The sequence below is a fragment of the Anser anser genome, assembly GCF_964211835.1.
Source record: "Anser anser genome assembly, chromosome: 2".
Classification (NCBI taxonomy): Eukaryota; Metazoa; Chordata; class Aves; order Anseriformes; family Anatidae; genus Anser; species Anser anser.
This window is the reverse complement of record NC_139721.1, coordinates 55842977-55860671: the sequence shown is the minus strand read 5'-3', so window position 1 is coordinate 55860671 and position 17695 is coordinate 55842977. Positions and strand designations below refer to the sequence as shown.

Here is a 17695-nt window from a genome sequence, read left to right as displayed (position 1 = left end):
GTTTTCAGAAAGCAGAGGACTGGCTGTGTACTTGATCAAAACTACAGTTTAAAATACAAAACTACAGTTTTGAATAACAGCAGTACTACCCACTTTGTGTGCCATTAACACCAATAGAAAGATGCTAAGTTCACACTCGATTTTGCCAAACTTTGCCAAAAACTGTGGTACTATTTTTTGTCTGGAGTGGTGTTCTGCTCATTTAACATTACAGCCAGTGTCTAGTTAATGAGTAATTTTAAATTCTTCATTTTTACATAATGAGTGCAGTAAGTGCAGTTTAAATGAATGCTGAACACTGAAATAATTCAATTGGAGTGACAGAGAAAAATTAAGCTATTACAATAAAGAGACAAATACACAAATAGAATAACTGTAAGGAGAAAAAAGTGAAATGGACAAAACCCAGAAAGTTTTGTGTTTTCTTCCAGGCTATTAATAACTAAGGTCACATGAACACTAAAGTTTACCGACATAGATGTTCTAGGCCTTGGAAAAACAAAACAAAACAAAACCTCAATCCTTTTTGAAAGCAGACATCAGCTTTGATCTAAAATTGTATTAGCTGCAAAAGGTGTTGTAGCACCAAGGACAAAAACATTTTGTTAGCTTTTGGTCTGTGTTGTTTTTAACAAAATGCTTTATAAACTGGCAGATTTCTTCTGGTGGTGCTTATTTAGTCTGACTGAATAATGCCATAAAATTCACCTAGGCCACTTAAATGATTTGCCAGCAGAACTACAGAAACTATTGAATAGTGAACTCAAAACAACCGGTGAACATACATACCTTTATGAAAGGAGATCTGATCTGCAGAACTACAAGTTTCTTTGAAGGTAATGAATACACTACAAAGAGAAATGATAAAGTTTTACAACAAGAAAGCAAGCAAGAAATCTAGGCTTAGAAGTATCCAGATTTATCCACTTTAGAAACCTGAGGACGGTAAACCTTTCAGCTCTCAAATCCAATTACTGGAAAACCTGATTACTGTTAAAAATAAATACCTATTTTGTGCACTGTCTTCATTGAACTTAATTTCACTTGTTATAAATTCAAAGGATTGAATGAAGTAAAATATTTGAAGATCTGCTTCCTGTAATCATTCACATAATCTCTTTATACAGCTTTGCAAAGATTATTTTGAAATTTATATGATTTAAGAGAAAAAGAAATGAAAACAATAGAAATTCAATGATGAAGACAGGGAAAAATCCCGAGAATTTAAAGGGGGCAGAGGATCAACACAGGGGAGAAAAGGCAAACACAGGTGGTAAGGAAGAAGTGAAATATCCTTCTCCACAGAACGCAGCTTGCATTCCAGCACTTTGTTTAAGTACGTGCACACCGCGTGTTGCTTAGGATTAGAACTGTAGAGAGTTTTGGCTGCACTGTAATATGGTTGAGAGTCAACATTTCTTACTGGTTCCATATGCCAACTGGTTAACCAAAATAACATGAGTCACAGTTTTCTCTGCGAAGTGTAAATACATTCTTACCTGTAAGTCAGAGATTTAGTTATTGAAGTTGTTATTACTGACCGTAGTTTAAACATTGTTCACATAAGCAAAGTGTAGCAACACAAGTAAACGTAACCTTCTTGCACTGTATGCATCTTGCAAATATCACCAGCGTCCAATACACACCTTCAGCATTTATACTCAGCTCCACCGAATTTTCATTTGATGTTGCATACGGATTATTCCCAACCATTGGCACCAGGCAGTCCGTGTAGAAGTAACCAATTTTAGTCATGCGAAGCGTGGAAATCACCAGATCTATTGCCAGTTGACCAACATTTCCCACTGACACTGCTGGCTGAAGTAACAGAAGTTACCGAAATACAGTGTGTTTTACAGATGAAACAATACACCCTTCAAATAGCAAAGGTTCAAGTTACAATAATTCTGGTTAAACATAGACTTAAAGTCGCAGCTCATCTTCTAACAAAGATGACTATTTCTTAGGTTGGTCCCTGTCCCACAGAAACCCACTGGCCACTTTTGTGACTAATGGTATCTTGATGTAAACTTAAACCAAGGCTTGGAAACTCGTCTCCTCCCTCCCTCTTTTTGGGTACAGAGTAGGTAAAAGTCACTCTAAAAATGAATGCAGAGATCGGACGGCCTCAAGTGACACCTAATGGTAATGTTGATATTACACATAAGACTGTAAGCGTCAGTTTGAGCAATATACACAAGGCGTTTTCCATTTTCTTTTAAGGATGGATGTCATCTTGGTATTCGTTTCGTAGGAATTGCCATGGGTTATCACGAAGCAGGGCAAACACTGACGTAATCTAACAGCACAGTAAGAGAATTTCAAGCATTTGTGTCTGATGGTAGCATTTTCAGTTGCTTCCCTGTGACTTCTAGGCAAGTCTGTGCCTATGATTTTGCTAATGCCCGAAGTGCCACCCCATGTGGGAACACAACGAATTCGATCCTGACAAGCTCACAGCGAAAGCGGCCTTACTGGCACTTAAGAGACTGTCACTCCAAGCTGGCTGCGACTGGACAGCGTGGTACCCCTCGCTGAAGAACACAGCAGTGACCTATTTCCTCTGACTTGTCAGCTGATCGGGAGCGATTTCCTGCACGCACCGCCTATGAGTTCGCAGAGTCACAGAAGCATGGAATCACAGAATACCCCGAGTTGGAAGGGACCCACAAGGATCATCGAGCCCAACTCATCAAGTCACGAGGGGCTGCGTAGCTCTCGAGATGAACGGTGGTGAAGTTGCTTGTAAATAATACAATACAGGAACTTACGAGTAGGAAAAATAATGGCTTAGGGCTTCACAGCCTGACAGGAACTCTTATCCCAAAATAAACAAAGTAGCCTCAGGCTGATCATTGTCAGTTGATTTCATAGCAGGTTTGAAAATGATTAAAATACTTTCTTAATCCTGAAAAAATATGATTCTTTCATAATCTGAGTTTAAAGACAGAACAAATGAGGATTTTTTTTTCCACATAAAATGTAAATACAGCAACTAAACGAAAAAAAAAAATTATTCCAGTGCCGACCCCACAGGTCCTGCCAATATTGCGAAACGACACGTGCCATTTTAACCTGGGAGGGAGACCACGTAACCACAGCCCTGCAAGCACCGCCGAGCCCGTCAGGAACAAAACCCGGGGGAGGCTGAGGAGGGGAGGAATCGACGGAAACGGAAGGCAACGCGCGGAGCGGCGCCCGGGGGGGAGCCTCACGGGGGAGCAGCAGCAGCAGCAGCAGCGGCGGCGCTTACCATGAGCAGCGTGAAGCCCTGGAGGTCGGGGCCGCCGCCCTCGCACGGGACGAACATGCCGGCCGGGCGCTGAGGGAGCCGCGCCGAGCCGCCTCAGCGGGGCGGTAACGGCCGCTAACGGCCCGCCTCGCGCCGCGACCGTTGGCGGGCGGCTGGGGGCGGGGCCTGGCGCGCGGCTTCGCCCCCGCCCCCCTCCCGTCATGGCGGCCGCCGCCATGTCGCTGCCCCCCGAGCGAGCCTCGGAGCTGCGGGAGCTCATCCAGCGGCAGCTCGTCAAGGTGCGTGCGAGAAGAGGTCTTGCCCCTGTGCCTTCCCTTCCAGCATATATACTGCTGCACTTTTACCCTTAAAAATTTAAGACCCGATTATCCGCAGTGTTGAATTTTGGGAGAGGCGAACAGCGGGCATCTTGTAATTAATAGGTTTACAGACCTAATTAATAGGTTTACAGACATCTTTCCGAGTAGGGATGCTTAAGGAAGCTGTCAAAGGCAGCAAACCTGCTCAGGTTTGGTAGGCTCTTGATTTTTTTTTTACTTCATAGAGCTGCTTCGCTGAGAGTGTGTGACTTCTCTGACTAGTTCCTGCTAAATTAAAAGACTTAACTGTGTGTAAAAAGGAGTAATCTTCTTGGAGTAGTCATTTCCACGTTCCTGCACTCTTACAGAGTGCCTCTTTAGTCATAACTGCTATAAAGGGCTTGTTGTTGTAGCATATCATGAATTTTCTTTCAGATGGATGTCCATGGCAGGATCAGAGAAGTTCTTGCTGAGACTATACGTGAGGAGCTAGCACCTGAGCATCAACAGTTGTCCACAGAAGATCTGATAAAAGCCTTAAGGCAACGAGGAATTGTTGATGATGTTATGAAGGAACTTAAATTTGTAACTGTAAGTAGCTGTTGAGGAGGGATAAAATTTTTGCTTATTCTTCTCACTGATGTGGTGTGTTGACAAAGTTATAACTCACTAGAATCATAGAATCACAGAATGGTTTGCGTAGGAAGGAACATTAAAGATCACCAGATTCCAGCCCCCCTGCCATGGGCAGGGACACCTCCCACCAGACCAGGCTGCCCAAAGCCCCATCCAGCCTGGCCTTGAGCACCTCCAGGGATGGGGCATCCACAGCTTCTCTGGGCAGCCTGTGCCAGGGTCTCAGCGTCCTCTGAGTGAATAATTTATTCCAAATGTCTTATCTAGATCTCTCTTAGCTTAAAGCCGTTCACCTTTGTCCAATCCCTATGCTCCTTGACAAAGACTCCCTCCATCTTTCCTGTAGGCCCCCTTTAGATGCTGGAATTCACTTCTAAAGCTTCCTAAGGATTTAGTGGTTTGTGATGTTTTGAGAGCAGAGCAGCATAATGTGTGTACTAAAGTAGATGTAATGATGATACTATATTGAAAGTATTTGTTCAGTTTTAAGTCTCACGTACTAGAAGGGAGCGTACACAAGGAATGATGTTCATTTGAAGTAGAGGATTCTTTAAATTTTAGAAGACTGGGAAGAGTGCTGTTGCCTTACTTGACACCTTAAAAGTGTGTTAATTGTGGTTCCAGGATATGAATGAAAAGGAGAGGACTTCTGCTTCAAAACCATCAACACATTTTGTTGCTAGAGAACCACCAGTTCTGAAAAAAAGTATGTTACTTTTTTATTCTTTGTTTTTTGTTGTGGTTTTTTTGGATCATAGATCATAGTCTAGAAAGAAATTTGAAGTGTATGATTACTGAATTTGGAATTAGTAATCCAATATGGACTGGATTCATTTAAACCCTGCAAACTGTGGAGAAATAAATGTCTTTCCTGCTTATCTAAAAGATATTGGTTCGCGTAAGCTGCAGATATTAGTGTCACTTAAAGCTTGACTTGTAAGAGTTTCACTTATTTTGCATTAAGATAGGTTCTGTGTATTTTAAAATCACTTTCTTCTAAGGACTTGTGAAAAAATTTCACATTTCTATTCTCCTGTTAGGTAGCTGATACTTAACGTGCTTCCTAAGGCCTGTTTTTGTAGTCTCTTTATTTTTGTTGCTACGCTTTACAGCTAACATTGACCCAACACGAAGGTATCTTTACCTTCAGGTTCTGGGTGGGAAAGCTTTTCTGGAACATCTTCAGGAACCAGATCCTCTGCCTGGCCAAATCTGTTCTACTTTCACTCTGTGTTTACATTTCCGAAATCAGCGCTTCCGTTCTAAACCCGTTCCCTGCGCCTGTGAGCCAGACTTTAATGATGGCTTTTTACTTGAAGTACACAAGGATAGCCTAGGTAAGGACCTGATACTGTGGTGTTTTTTTTTTCCTTTCCCTGGCTTTATAGTTATTCTGAATTATATTTGATATTATTTGGTGTTTTTTTCCCTATTTCTTAATCATGTTTTCCTAGGGAAATTGATAACTGTATTAGGTTTTGCCACTTCTAGATCTTTCTCTATTCTTACTACTTCTTTTCCACTCTAAAGTTGGTCTAATTTAAAAGTCACTTTGCCCAGAATTGACAGTGAGATAGTAGTCTTAAGGATGGTAAGAGATGCTAAAATGGCTGTGATTTTCACAAGCTTTGTGCTGACAAGTGAAGAAGGGGGCAGCATCTCCCTGGAGGTACTTCAGAAGCCTCCTGGACGTGGTCCTGGGCAACCTGGTTTAGGTGGCCCTGCCTCAGCAGAGGAGTTGGACCAGATGACCTCCAGAGGTCCCTTCCACCATCAACCCTTCTGTGAAGAGAGATGTAAATTTGTCACCATATGGAAGGAAAAACTTTATTGTGCATTCAGTTTGCCTACCAGGCGGCAGACATCTGCACAATAGGCAGTCATCTGCAGCCTGCTTTACCTGTGCTGTTGGTAGCCAGGGAACATGGTGGGAGTTAAATGTTAAGGGAAGACTTCTGGAATAAATAGGGAAGACTTAAGGTAGTGGGATAAAGGAAGAGCATGTTGACGCTGTCCGAATCCTATAGAAATTCAGGGTGGCTCATGGAATATCAGGGAGCAGAGAGAGAAAGCTGGAGTTTGTGCAGTTGGACATGGGGGATGGAGTGAATATACCACAAATTCAGGGAAAACCAGGCTTTGTTAATTCTGCTGCACAGAAAGCGATTTACAGCATAGGGTCATGCCCGCCTACAGAGGAAGTCGTTTCCTAAATACTGATGTATAGTAAATAGACATGAAGTTATTAAGAGAGTATTTGCAATTGCTTTTACTTAGTGGTACTTTCAGAATAATATCTTTTATTTTCTTAAATGTTAATCCCATTTTTAATTTGTTGTACAACTGAACCATTTACATTAGGGTAGTCAAATATAGTAATCTTTTTATCCCCTCTCTAAATTGATTGTAGTCTTTCTGTAGCTCCGTCCTAATCTGAGTTTAAGATAGGATTGTTGTTTATGCTTCTAGATGCAAGGTTTTCTTAAAATGCAATGTTAATGCATATGCAATATATTTAACAAATATAAATGCCTATCTTTCTCTTAATTTTAAGGAGGACTTGGGGTAATAATATGCTGGCTGTTTTATCTTGGTTTAATAATGGCAGGTGACGGAAGTAAAATGGTGGATGCAACCACCATGTTATCTATATGTGATCCAGTGCACTTGGTTCTGATCAAAACAGACACGTTTGGTGAGACTACCCTAGTAGCATCCTATTTCTTGGAGTGGCGATCTGTCCTAGCTGCAGAGAACGGCATAACTAACATTGCTGTTGAGCTCCTGGGTGTAGGTAAGAATAAATAATAGTCATATAATGATGACTTAAAATGTCGTGTACTAAATTTGCTTATAGGCTTAAAGCAAGATTTATGATGTACTTTAATCTTAGTTCAACTGGGAAATTACCGTAAGGTATCCTTAGGAAATGTTTATGTAGGAGACTAATGGTCAGATTCTTGTGTTATGAAAACATTAAAAATGAGTGTTCCAGGTCCTGTGTAATCATGGCCCTCATGTCTGGGAATTCCCACTATGGGTTTTCTGCAGAATCTGGCTAAATTATCAAAACAAACAAACATAAATCAACCAATGCATCTCCAGGAATCTGTCAGGCCGATGCACCGAAGAGTAAAGTCTAGCTTGTGTCCTGTTCTTAGCAAACTAGCAATTGCTAGAGAAAGTAATCTCTGCTGTGCTGCCTCGTAGTCGCATAGCTGGAAGGACATTTTCTGATAGAAGGGATAAACAGCCTTGTTTAGGTGCTTAGCTATCAGTATACACCTCTATCTTTGTGTGTCACTTGTCACCACTCCTTGTTCCAGGTGTTTCATCCTAATTATTTAGGATAATACAACTTAATGGATAAAGGCTAAATCCAGTACTCAGTGTATCATGACTTCCTACGCAGGTTATCCCAGAACTTGGTCAAGTTACAGCTGAGTCATTTGAGTATTCATTATCACAGTTTCTCTACTAGTTAGTTAAGCTAGGCTCTTGCTAGTTTCAAGAGAGGAAACTCTATCTTCAAAATATTTTGAAAATAGGATATACTGTGTAAGTCATGCTTAACTCTTACCACCTTTGCCTGCTTTTTGAATGATTTAGTGCACAGGTTTATCCAGTGAACATAAATCTATTTATGTTCATTGATATGCTTGTTAGCATTATTTTATTCTGAAAATGCAAACTTGACTAAGCAATATGGGTTTGGTTAGACTCTCAGGTAGACAGTTTTTTAATTTATAACAAATAACCTTTAAAATGTATGAAAATAACTTGTTTGTTTCTTGTATGGGTGATGGGAGGAATTCTAACCTACTTCTCATTAACTTTTTTCCTAAGTAATAAAGTACAAATCCAGTTAATCAAGTGCTTTTTATCCTCTTCTAAAGTCTAGTCATCGTATAAAATTCATCAAGAACATCAAACCATGCTGGCAACTCAGATAAATAGACAAACCACTGGATGAGGTTTCTGTTGCTCATAGTGCATCTAATCCTATATCTCTCTTGTAATTTATTTCTTCTCGCTGTTACGGAGTCCAAAACTTTAAGCATTATGCATTATTAATATTTTAAACATGATTATTTGTATGGCATTCTGGCTCCTTCATAATAAACTGTATCTTGAGTGAAATTAAATTAACCCTATTCTAACTACTTAAATTTGAGCTACCTGTGTTGTCAGTAGGAGTAGGCACTCTTACAGTGTGGCTCTTCTAATCAATTTTAGATGCCTCAGAATAGATGCTTTATTCTAGACACTTCGAGAACACCATTCACCACACTGTATGTCCCGATACTGGCTGCAAAGAGAGCCACGGATAATTATCTCGGATCTAGGTGTCTGCTTCTTTGGCCATGTAACCCTTTCTTTCAGTCTTATTTGAGTTTAAGCTATGAAAGAAGATGCTTATGTTTTGTGTATTTAAATAAGTTTAGTTGTTTTTGTGATTATATAATTAAAACAGTTATTTGTTCCTGCCTCACTGATGTGTCTGAGTAAAAGGAATTTGAAAGGACTGATTGAAATGTATTTTGGTTCGAAGGTACAGAATCAAAGGTTTCTGTTGGTGTTTTGAACATCAGACTTGAAATGTATCCTCAACTTAGTAAGACGCTGTCTCCAGAAATAACTAATACTCAAGTAAGTAATTTTTGGGAGGGCTGACCTATTCTTTTAGGGGGGGGGGGCAAAAAGCTCAGTATAAAATTACTCGTGGGTGCTGGGGACTGTGGGTTTTTGAATGTTCAATAGTAATTTTTTTCCACTCAATTTAAATATAATTGCCTTTTTAAAACTATTTTCTTTATACTGATCATTACTTTATTTGAAATATAGTTTTCTAATTATCTGTATCAAGGCTTCAAGAAGAGAAATGAGGATGAAATACTTAAGTTTCTTCAGACAGTATATGTTTCCTTGCTCTCTTTTTCCATTTGAAAAAATAATTTCCACAGTCAGCTATTCTGCTTGAAAAGCCAGTAAATGGTGGCCTGAAGGCGCATGCAGATACTATTCCACGCTTCACAAGCTGAGTAATCCTTCTGTACAGACATGTATCACTGAAGATGAACACTACTTCAGTCAAGCTTGAGCCTACAAACAAGAAATGTAAATTGAGGTTTTCACTCATTGGATTTTCATTTAAAAATACTATTCTTTTGCATTGGTGTGGCATGCAATGTAAATATTAAGCTGTATTTTACATAAGACAGGATTTGGTGTTAATACACTTATTGATTACATTTTTGTTCTTGTTTGGAATTAGTATGTGTGTCGTTTTGTTATGGTTATTTTCTTACCTGCAGTTTACTTTGGAACGTCAGAAGACAGCAGAAAAAGAACGATTGTTTCTTGTATATGCTAAACAGTGGTGGAGAGAATACCTTCAGATTAGGCCTACACACAACACGAGGCTAGTAAAGATTTTTGCACAGGTTTGTAAATTTTGCAAATATGCTTACCTGTTCATTATCTCTTTATTCTTACATTTTTAAAGTGTATGTATGTAGAATCTGTATAGACTTATGATGTGGTTATGTTCCAGTCAGGGCTACATGTGGTTTAGCATGCTGAAAATGAAATTTGTAAGGATTAAACTTGTGTGTGTTTACGGAAGCTTAGTACCATGATGCAGAAAGAAAGGGTCCTCCAGGCACCCTGATGCAGGAGGTAATAAAGCCTCTTTAGTCTTTTCCTGAATAACCACAAATGTCAAAGGCTTAAGACAATAAAGACAGTAAGTCTTTAAGTCAGTAAAGACAATAAATGAAAGAGAGAAAGAAATGGGGAGGGCAATCACCTCCTCTTACCAGCAGACTGATGACCAGCCAGTCTTCAAGTAACAGTGGGAACACAAATGAGATTCACAGAATTGTGTGATAACTCAGTTATTACCCACTTTTTACGTGTAATGCAGAAGCATGTATTACGTGCTTTTTTTTTTTTTGCTTGGTGACAATGTGAAAATTGACAGCAGATACAGCACGAACTGTTCTTCTTCCCTGTCTAGAATATCCTACCAGTGACAGAGCCAGTAGAAAAATCTAGCTGTAATGTGTCTCTGAACTAATTTCATTAATGGTCTCGTGTCTTAATTCTAGAAGAATTTTTCTGTCTCATTATTTTTGAATTACAATTATTTGGGAGAGAATAAATTCCATGGCAGAAAAAACAGTCTAAGATCTATCTCTTGTGATATTTGCATTGCTGGCAAGTAACTGTACTTTATATTTACATCACTTGCACCCCTCCCCTCTCTTCTATTATTCCCCCATGAGTTTTTCTTGCTTGCACCCTTCCCCTTCTCTTCCCCAGCCCTGCTGCAGGGGAATGAGGGAGTGACTGGGTCACAGCGGCTCACAGCCGCTGGTGGGGCTGGGAACACCACACCCTTGTTTGGAAGGTGATGCTGCTACTGAACACACCTGGTACAGCCAGAATGGGAGGCGTCACTTCCGTGAAGAGAAACAGGAGGCACTTCAGGAAGTTTTGACAGTGCTGTTTGTTTTTATATGTTAAGGATGAAAATGGAGTAAACCGTCCAGTGTGTTCGTATATCAGACCGCTTCGAGCAGGCCGCCTGCTAGACACACCTAGGCAAGCAGCGCGGTTTGTCAGTGTCCTGGGTTATGAAAGAGCTCCTGTCATTGGAGGAGGTGGTGGCAAACAGGAACAGTGGTGCACCCTTCTTGCTTTCATCTGTAGAAACAAGGTATGTGCAAATAGGCCGTGTATGACACCTTGTCATTGGTATGCTCTGACTGAGGTTAGTCATTTAAAACAGGCTGTGAAAGGTGGATTCGGTCCATTTCAGAGAATCCCCAGTTGCAAATAGCTTATTTAAGATATCTTTAAAGAGACACAGGTGTTAAGTAGTAGATGAGCAGGCTCTGGAACAGGCTTGCTTTCTCTACTGCTATTGTTGGGGTCCATTTCCCAATACATTTTTCAAGTCTGTTGGACAATGAGGTTGCTACATTGGCTCTAAGATCCTATATGGTTATGCAGTGAATTGATACTAGTGTGTAGGCCACTATTTTGCTTCCTGGATTAGCCTAGAATTATTGGAAAAGTCTGTTTTGAAAAACACGTTTTGTATATATATGTGCTAAAACATATTGACGGTAAGTCTTTGTATTCAGTTTTTGCAAGACAAGGTTTTTCACTAAGTTTCTGCCTAGTCCAATGTTTGTATCACATGACTATCATAAATGAAATAAATTGTGACTCATTCTGGATTATAATTCTCATGTATTAATACAAGCAATACTGCTCCCTTTTAATAGCTCTTTCGAGTGATCGCTGCTTTTCATTGCCACTGAGAAACTTCTGCATTCAAAAACTGTCTCACTGATGTATTTATAATTAAAAAGATCCGCTGTTCTTGGCAGCAGGAGCTATACCTCATTTTTTAGACCAGTCTCAAAGACCACGCAGAAAAGGCACTAGCTATTGTCTCTGAGTATAGCTTTAGATGAGATATAAGAAAGAAATTCTTCCCTCAGAGGGTGGTGAGGCCCTGGCACAGGTTGCCCAGAGAAGCTGTGGATGCCCCATCCCTGGAGGTGCTCAAGGCCAGGCTGGATGGGGCTTTGGGCAACCTGGTCTGTTGGGAGGTGTCCCTGCCCATGGCAGGGTGGCTGGAATCAGGTGATCTTTAAGGTCCCTTCCTACCCAAGCCATCCTATGACTATAACACTGTATCACACATAGGTACCGGCCATGTAAAGGCAAGCTCTGAGCTACCCGCTGGCTTTCAGATGAAAGTGATGATAGTGACTTTTGAGTTTGAGGACTGTTGTGCTTGGAGGTACAGAGAAAGGGTTTTCTCCAAGGCAGTGTAGTGGAAAGCTCTGCAGAAAATAGCAGAATTTAGCTCCTGAGACACCAGGTGGACCGTTATTACTCTTCTTACGAAAAGCAGTGTGGCGTTATATTGTGTTTTAACCCTGGTAGTGAGCTAAGCAGCACACAGCTTCTCACCCACTCTCCGTAGGTGGGATAGGAGAGAGAATTGGAAAGGTAAGAAAGAACTCATGGGTCAAGGTAAAGGCAGTTTAATAAGTAAAGCAAATGCTGCATGCACAAGCAAAGCAGAGCACGGAGTTTGTTCACTGCTTCCCACCGGCAGGCAGGTGTTCAGCCACTCCCAGCCAAGCAGGGCTCGTCACACATAATGATTTCTTGGGAAGACAAACGCCATCGGTCCCGGTGTCCTCCCCTTCCTCCTCCTTTACCCCAGCTGTTACTGCTGAGCATGGCCCCACACGGTGTGGGACGTCCCCTGGGCCAGCCGTCCTGGCTGTGTCCCCCCCAGCCCCTGGTGCACCCCCAGCCTGGTCGCTGGCAGGACACGACAAGCAGGAAGGTCCTTGGCTCTGTGCAAGCACTGCTCTGCAGCAACTGAAACATCCCTGTGTTATCACCACTGTTTTCATCAAAAATACAAAACACAGCATTGTGTGAGCCTCTACGAACAAAATTAACTCTATCCCAGCCAAAACCATGACACATTATTAAATTAACGCAGGTTCAACAAAAACTTGGTTTAAATCTACTTATTCGGATATTTGCTTTGTACATTATGATAGGGGAAGATTGTGCTATTTATGTAATGAATGCTGTGCTTTGTGTTATAAAGGCTTTGTTGCATGAGGAATCTTTCTTTTACAGTTAACAGTTGTGAAGAACATAAGAGGAAAAAATATTAGACATTTAAAATTGGTAGCAATAAATTTATGAAGAAAAATTCTGGTTGGAAGGAAATGCAGCTGAAGTGACTTTCAGCTTTTCTATAGTCACGTCTGTGGGAGATCTTAATTAAATTAAAAAAGTAAAGTAAAATTACAGTAGATCTATATTTTATTCAGTGACCATATTTCCTAACTATGAAAATACTGTATAATTTCTGATACTGTCTTGGGTATTTGCTTTATATACATTTTTGCTTTTAATTAGAACATTGGTCTGTGAAGACAAAACTAAGAGGTTCTGGTTTTGTTTTACTTGAAGGTATCCTTATAAGAGATGTTTTCCAGTGTTAGTCATACACTGTACTTGAATCTAAAATAAAAATAGTCTGCAGTGAAACTACTTAAAATGATTTATTCTGTTACAGAAAGCTAAAACTTTACCACAAGAAAGAATTCTTTAGTTATCAAAGAAGCTAACCAACTACTGGTATGGGATAACAAGACTTTTTGTAAAATTAGCCTGGAGATTTCAGTATAGTTTGTACTGGTTAGTTTTCCCATTATACAGTTAGCAGGATTAAACTAGTTCATGATTTTGGCCATCTTCTCTTGCTTAAAAGAATGAGGAAGATATTGAAATTGTAGATGTTATTTCTAGCTTTAACATGCTGTGTAGTGATTTTGCAGAGTATCGAAAGCACAGCATACAACTTGCTTTACTTTGTGCCTAAAAGTACCTTTTAAAAAAAAAAATAAAATCCTGACTTTTTGATACATGTTTTACGTAAATAGGAGGGAAACGTGACTTCCTAAATAACAGTTGGAGAAATATAATTGGTTTTCTTTCTTTAATAGTTTTAGCTGTGTCTGATACTCAAACCAACTTACAAATGCTTACTGTCTAGGGTGACTGTGAAGATCATGCTAACCTTCTGTGCAGCCTTCTTCTTGGATATGGATTGGAAGCCTTTGTGTGCGTGGGAACAAAAGCAAAAGGAGTCCCCCACACTTGGGTAATGACTTGTGGAACCGACGGAACGATTACCTTTTGGGAGAGCTTAACGGGGCATAGGTGAGTTAAGAGAATGTAAGAAAACTGAACAAGGTGTATTGAGATCTGTGTAGTTCTTTGGATTTATTTATTTTTTTAGTCTCTACATCCTGTCATGTAACTAAGTATGTGAGTGTCTAGGAGGCTTTTGTCTTCAAATTTGTGTTCTGCGTTCTGCTGCTGTTTGAAGAGTAACTGGTTCAGTGTGAGGTGAAGTATTTCATCAGTTTGTAATATACTTTTCAGTAGTTCAGCTGTTTTGTGTCTTAGGGCAGCTGATTGTCTTCATTTATGAAGAAGGAGATGAAATCTGATATGATTGATTAGGAGCCCCTATGTGGTTTTTTTAATCTTAGTTCATTTGTGAAATTAGTGTTGCACTACTTTGTTCCCCTGCAGAAATCTCTGTGCAAGAAATCTCTGAAATTCTCACTTGAGTCATTTTAGAAGGGCACATTGTTGTTCTGTATTCTAAAGCTTCTGGTACCCGTTTATTAAAAATTCTTTCCCTTTTTGTCATTCTGCATGCCCTGTTGCTCAAGGGCATGGAGTGGTACTCAGTCCCAATTTTTATATCAAAATTTGAAGAAAAAAAAAAAAAGCTCAGAACTTCAATGATAAGAACTTCCTGTTTACAGATGACACTCAGCACTATAATCCATGCCATTATACTTCTTAGTGCTGTTTGAAACAAGAGATACCTTTGGAAACATAATTTTTGCAATATATAGCTTGAAGTTGTATTGTTAGAAGTACAGTGGGACCATAGACTTGAATGTAAAACTTTTGGCTTTGTGAAAGGAGCTGGTTCATAACCAGTGTTGAAAATAAGCAGTTATGTTTTGCCAGTGATTATGTATGTTATGATTAGCATTTTAAGCTGTACTTCCCAAAATGCAATGAACAGTGTGGAAGCTGTATGGGCATGTTTTTATAGTTGCAAAACTTAATTGTTATTCAGTATCTGCTTGATTAATCAGCTTATTTTCTTACATATAAAGAGGAAAAGTAATGTATTATTGCATTGTATGCTACGCCTCCAAAAACGTGTAATTACTTTTCTGTATTAGAATTAATTACTAGAATAAATTATTATTCTTGATTTGAATGCTATTTTGGGGAGGAAATTTTATTAACAAACTTGAGTTATATTTTAAAAAGGAGAAATGACTTATTTCTGTCTCATCTACATATTTTTACCTTGACATGAAATAAGGTGCATTAATAAAAACGTGAAATAAGGTGCATTAATAAAAAACTGAATGTTTTTGATCAGGTATATCCACAGGCCTATCAACCCTGACGACCCTCCGCTAGTTGAACAACCCAAGCCCTTGTATCCCTATCGCACAATAGGTTGTGTCTTCAACCATCAGAAGTTCTTCGGAAATTGTCAGCCCACTGATGCTGTGGAGGTCTGCGTGTTTGACCTGCACGACGAGTCTAAATGGAAGCCCATGAGTGGAGAAGCAATAAAATCTGTGTGTTCTCCTGGAGCAGCGTCTTCAGTTCCCCCTTTTCCTCCTCTGTGTGCTTCTGCAATAGATGCTGCAGTAACAAGCAACGAGATAGAATTGCAGCTGAGATTACTGGTCTCGGAACACAGGAAGGTAATCTTGTTTAAAAACTGTCACTGGTCTGCTGAGGTAGTAAAGGTGCATGTTTTTGTTGTGTGCTTGTTTTGCGTAGCTGTTTGTTTGCATAGTTGTGCCTTTGCAATGCGTTTTCCATCACCTGTTGCAGAAGTGCAAGATGTGAAAATTAAAATAACTGAAAAACATCTGGGATGACTGTACTTGGCTAGTTTAGACATCGTACTAACTGTTTGCAGTGGCAGTGCTGCAGTTTTGTGGGCTTATTCCCCCCACCCTGCCTTTCCCTCTCTTTCCTGGTCTGTGATTTTTGGCTTTCTGGCATCTGCAGACTACTTATGAGTGGTTTATAAAAGAGCCAAGAAGATAAAAATCCTGTTTGTCAGTGGGCTGAAGTATCCATCACATTTTTAATTTTTTAATTTTATACGTATATCTCTTCCATAGATAAAAGCAGGCTTTCAGTTTTCAGTCTTACTCTGAGTGCTTTACAAAATTAGCAGGTATTTTTAGAAGTTAGTTTTGTCCTTTATCAAGATTTCTACGTGACGTAATATACCAGAAATTACTCTTCCTGTGCTGGATATGAAGGAGATGGTATTTTAAATTCCTGATAGATGATGGGTTTTTTTTTTTTCAATGTTAGCAATCTTTGCTTTTTAATCTGTTACCACATAATGCTCAACCTGAGGGTTGCAAGTAATTCTCAGAGAATGAATCTCGTGCAGTGTTGAACACTTAAATGGTAGATTTTTCTACTTATCTGCATTTGTTGGATAGTAGGAGGAAAGTGCACATGCATACATATCTGTGTTTTGGGAACTTGTGCGTTGTTTTTTTGAAGTGAATTTCCAGGAGACGTTAGGAAAACGTGAGGTGAATCTTTGTTGATCTTTCCCTTATTTCTGTTGCCTATCTTATACACCAGCACTGTAGTCTTAAATTTCTTCCAAATATACTGTAGCTAAAATGTAGTTTCAACTCTGCTGGTTTTGTTTTAGTTGAGTCTGACTTAATTTCTTGATAAGTGTTTGATATTTTGTTGGTGGCGTTTGATTCTTCTGGCTTGGTGTGTGAATCAGTACCTACACCTTACTGCTTTATGGATTCACTTCCATGAACTACAAGTTAAAGATTGGTCATGAATTTATTTGAATCTGTACATTATGCAAGGTGATTAATATCCTTAAATTCATTCTGCATGGTTGTCATCATGTTGTGACTTGCCTCGCAGGATCTTGGCCTTTCTACTGTTTGGGACGACCATCTATCCTACCTGTTGTCACCAGCGTTAGCAGCCTACGAGCTCGAACGTACCACGAGCATTTCTGCTGGAAACGAAGAGTTTCAAGATGCTGTACGAAGAGCAGTACCCGATGGTCACACATTTAAAGGGTTTCCTATACATTTTGTATACAGAAATGCCAGGAGAGCATTTGCCACGTGTCTTCGGTAAGACTAAGTATAAGTAACAACGTATATGTTAAAACCAAGTAGAAATACGTAATTATGAATTGCAGGGTTTTTTTGTTTGTTTTGATACTGACTTAAGTTTAAAGGAAATCAACTTCCTTTAACAAGAACTGGAAGATTAAGGAATGTATGATGCACGTAATCAATCGGGCATGGGGTACAGAGCTCTTGTGTTAAATGGATGAGTTCAGTGATGATAGACTTCTGATGGATTAAATTAAAGAATGAGTGTGTTGTTTTTCACTCCCTGCATTTAATTTCTCTGCACTTGCTAAGTGATCAGCAGTGGTCTTGTTCTCCTTCAAGGCAACAGCCCTTCCGCTATAAAACAATATTATTTGTGTTGACAGACTTGGGACACTCGTTATTTGTTAATCATGTTTCAAATAATTGCACCTGTATAACTGAAAACTTTAATAATAGCTTAGTGATATTTGTTACTCTTGGTTTTCCTTCTTTGTCGCAGGTCTCCTTTCTGTGAAGAAATAATCTGTTGCAGGGGTGACCAAGTGCGACTTGCAGTTCGTGTACGAGTGTTTACATACCCTGAATCTGCATGTGCTGTTTGGATCATGTTTGCTTGTAAATACCGCTCTGTCCTTTGAAAAACAAAATCATGCATGCCTCTTTGGATCTGCAAAATAATGTATCTGCATATCAAATTATGCAATTAAACTAATATTGTATTT

At 39.6% G+C, this 17695-nt stretch overlaps 2 protein-coding genes across 11 annotated transcripts in view; one reads left to right on the top strand and one right to left on the bottom strand.

Annotated features, from left to right (window-relative positions):
* Positions 1-3462, bottom strand: part of PSMG2 (proteasome assembly chaperone 2) — a 15623-nt gene extending 12161 nt beyond the window's left edge. For 5 of the 8 annotated variants that reach the window (XR_014580639.1, XM_083826698.1, XM_083826699.1 and 2 more), the window contains exons 1-3: positions 3254-3412; positions 1647-1818; positions 790-848 (exon numbers count right to left, since the gene is read on the bottom strand). Coding sequence is in view for 7 of the 8 variants with exons in the window: in XM_083826698.1 (XP_083682824.1) it covers positions 790-848; positions 1647-1818; positions 3254-3310 (288 nt within the window). In the remaining variant the exon portion in view is untranslated. Of the gene's footprint in view, positions 1-789; positions 849-1646; positions 1819-3062; positions 3085-3253 lie in introns of those variants that run through there. The other 3 variants (XM_083826702.1, XM_083826701.1, XM_083826703.1) reach the window with 3 other exon arrangements.
* CEP76 (centrosomal protein 76) lies at positions 3399-17695 on the top strand. Of its 3 annotated transcripts, none has more exons than XM_083826673.1 (12): positions 3399-3531; positions 3988-4143; positions 4813-4894; positions 5301-5525; positions 6797-6982; positions 8741-8838; positions 9504-9632; positions 10718-10909; positions 13796-13962; positions 15218-15551; positions 16768-16985; positions 17473-17695. In XM_083826673.1, the coding sequence occupies exons 1-12, from the start codon at positions 3454-3456 to the stop codon at positions 17609-17611; spliced, it is 2004 nt and encodes a 667-aa protein (XP_083682799.1). In that variant the 5' UTR covers positions 3399-3453; the 3' UTR covers positions 17612-17695. The 3 variants fall into 3 exon arrangements, with proteins under 3 accessions (XP_083682799.1, XP_083682800.1, XP_083682801.1); XM_083826674.1 differs by lacking the exon at positions 3399-3531 and adding an exon at positions 3558-3766; XM_083826675.1 differs by lacking the exon at positions 3399-3531 and having other exon boundaries at positions 4007-4143; positions 4793-4894.

What these genes read in the sequence shown, in the direction of transcription:
- CEP76 (XM_083826673.1), top strand. Translation starts at nt 3,454, where the DNA reads ATGGCGGCCGCCGCCATGTCGCTGCCCCCCGAGCGAGCCTCGGAGCTG. An exon ending in AGTACACAAGGATAGCCTAG is followed by an intron (nt 5,526 to 6,796) that starts GTAAGGACCTGA and finishes TAATAATGGCAG; the next exon opens with GTGACGGAAGTAAAATGGTG. An exon ending in TGGTCTCGGAACACAGGAAG is followed by an intron (nt 15,552 to 16,767) that starts GTAATCTTGTTT and finishes CTTGCCTCGCAG; the next exon opens with GATCTTGGCCTTTCTACTGT.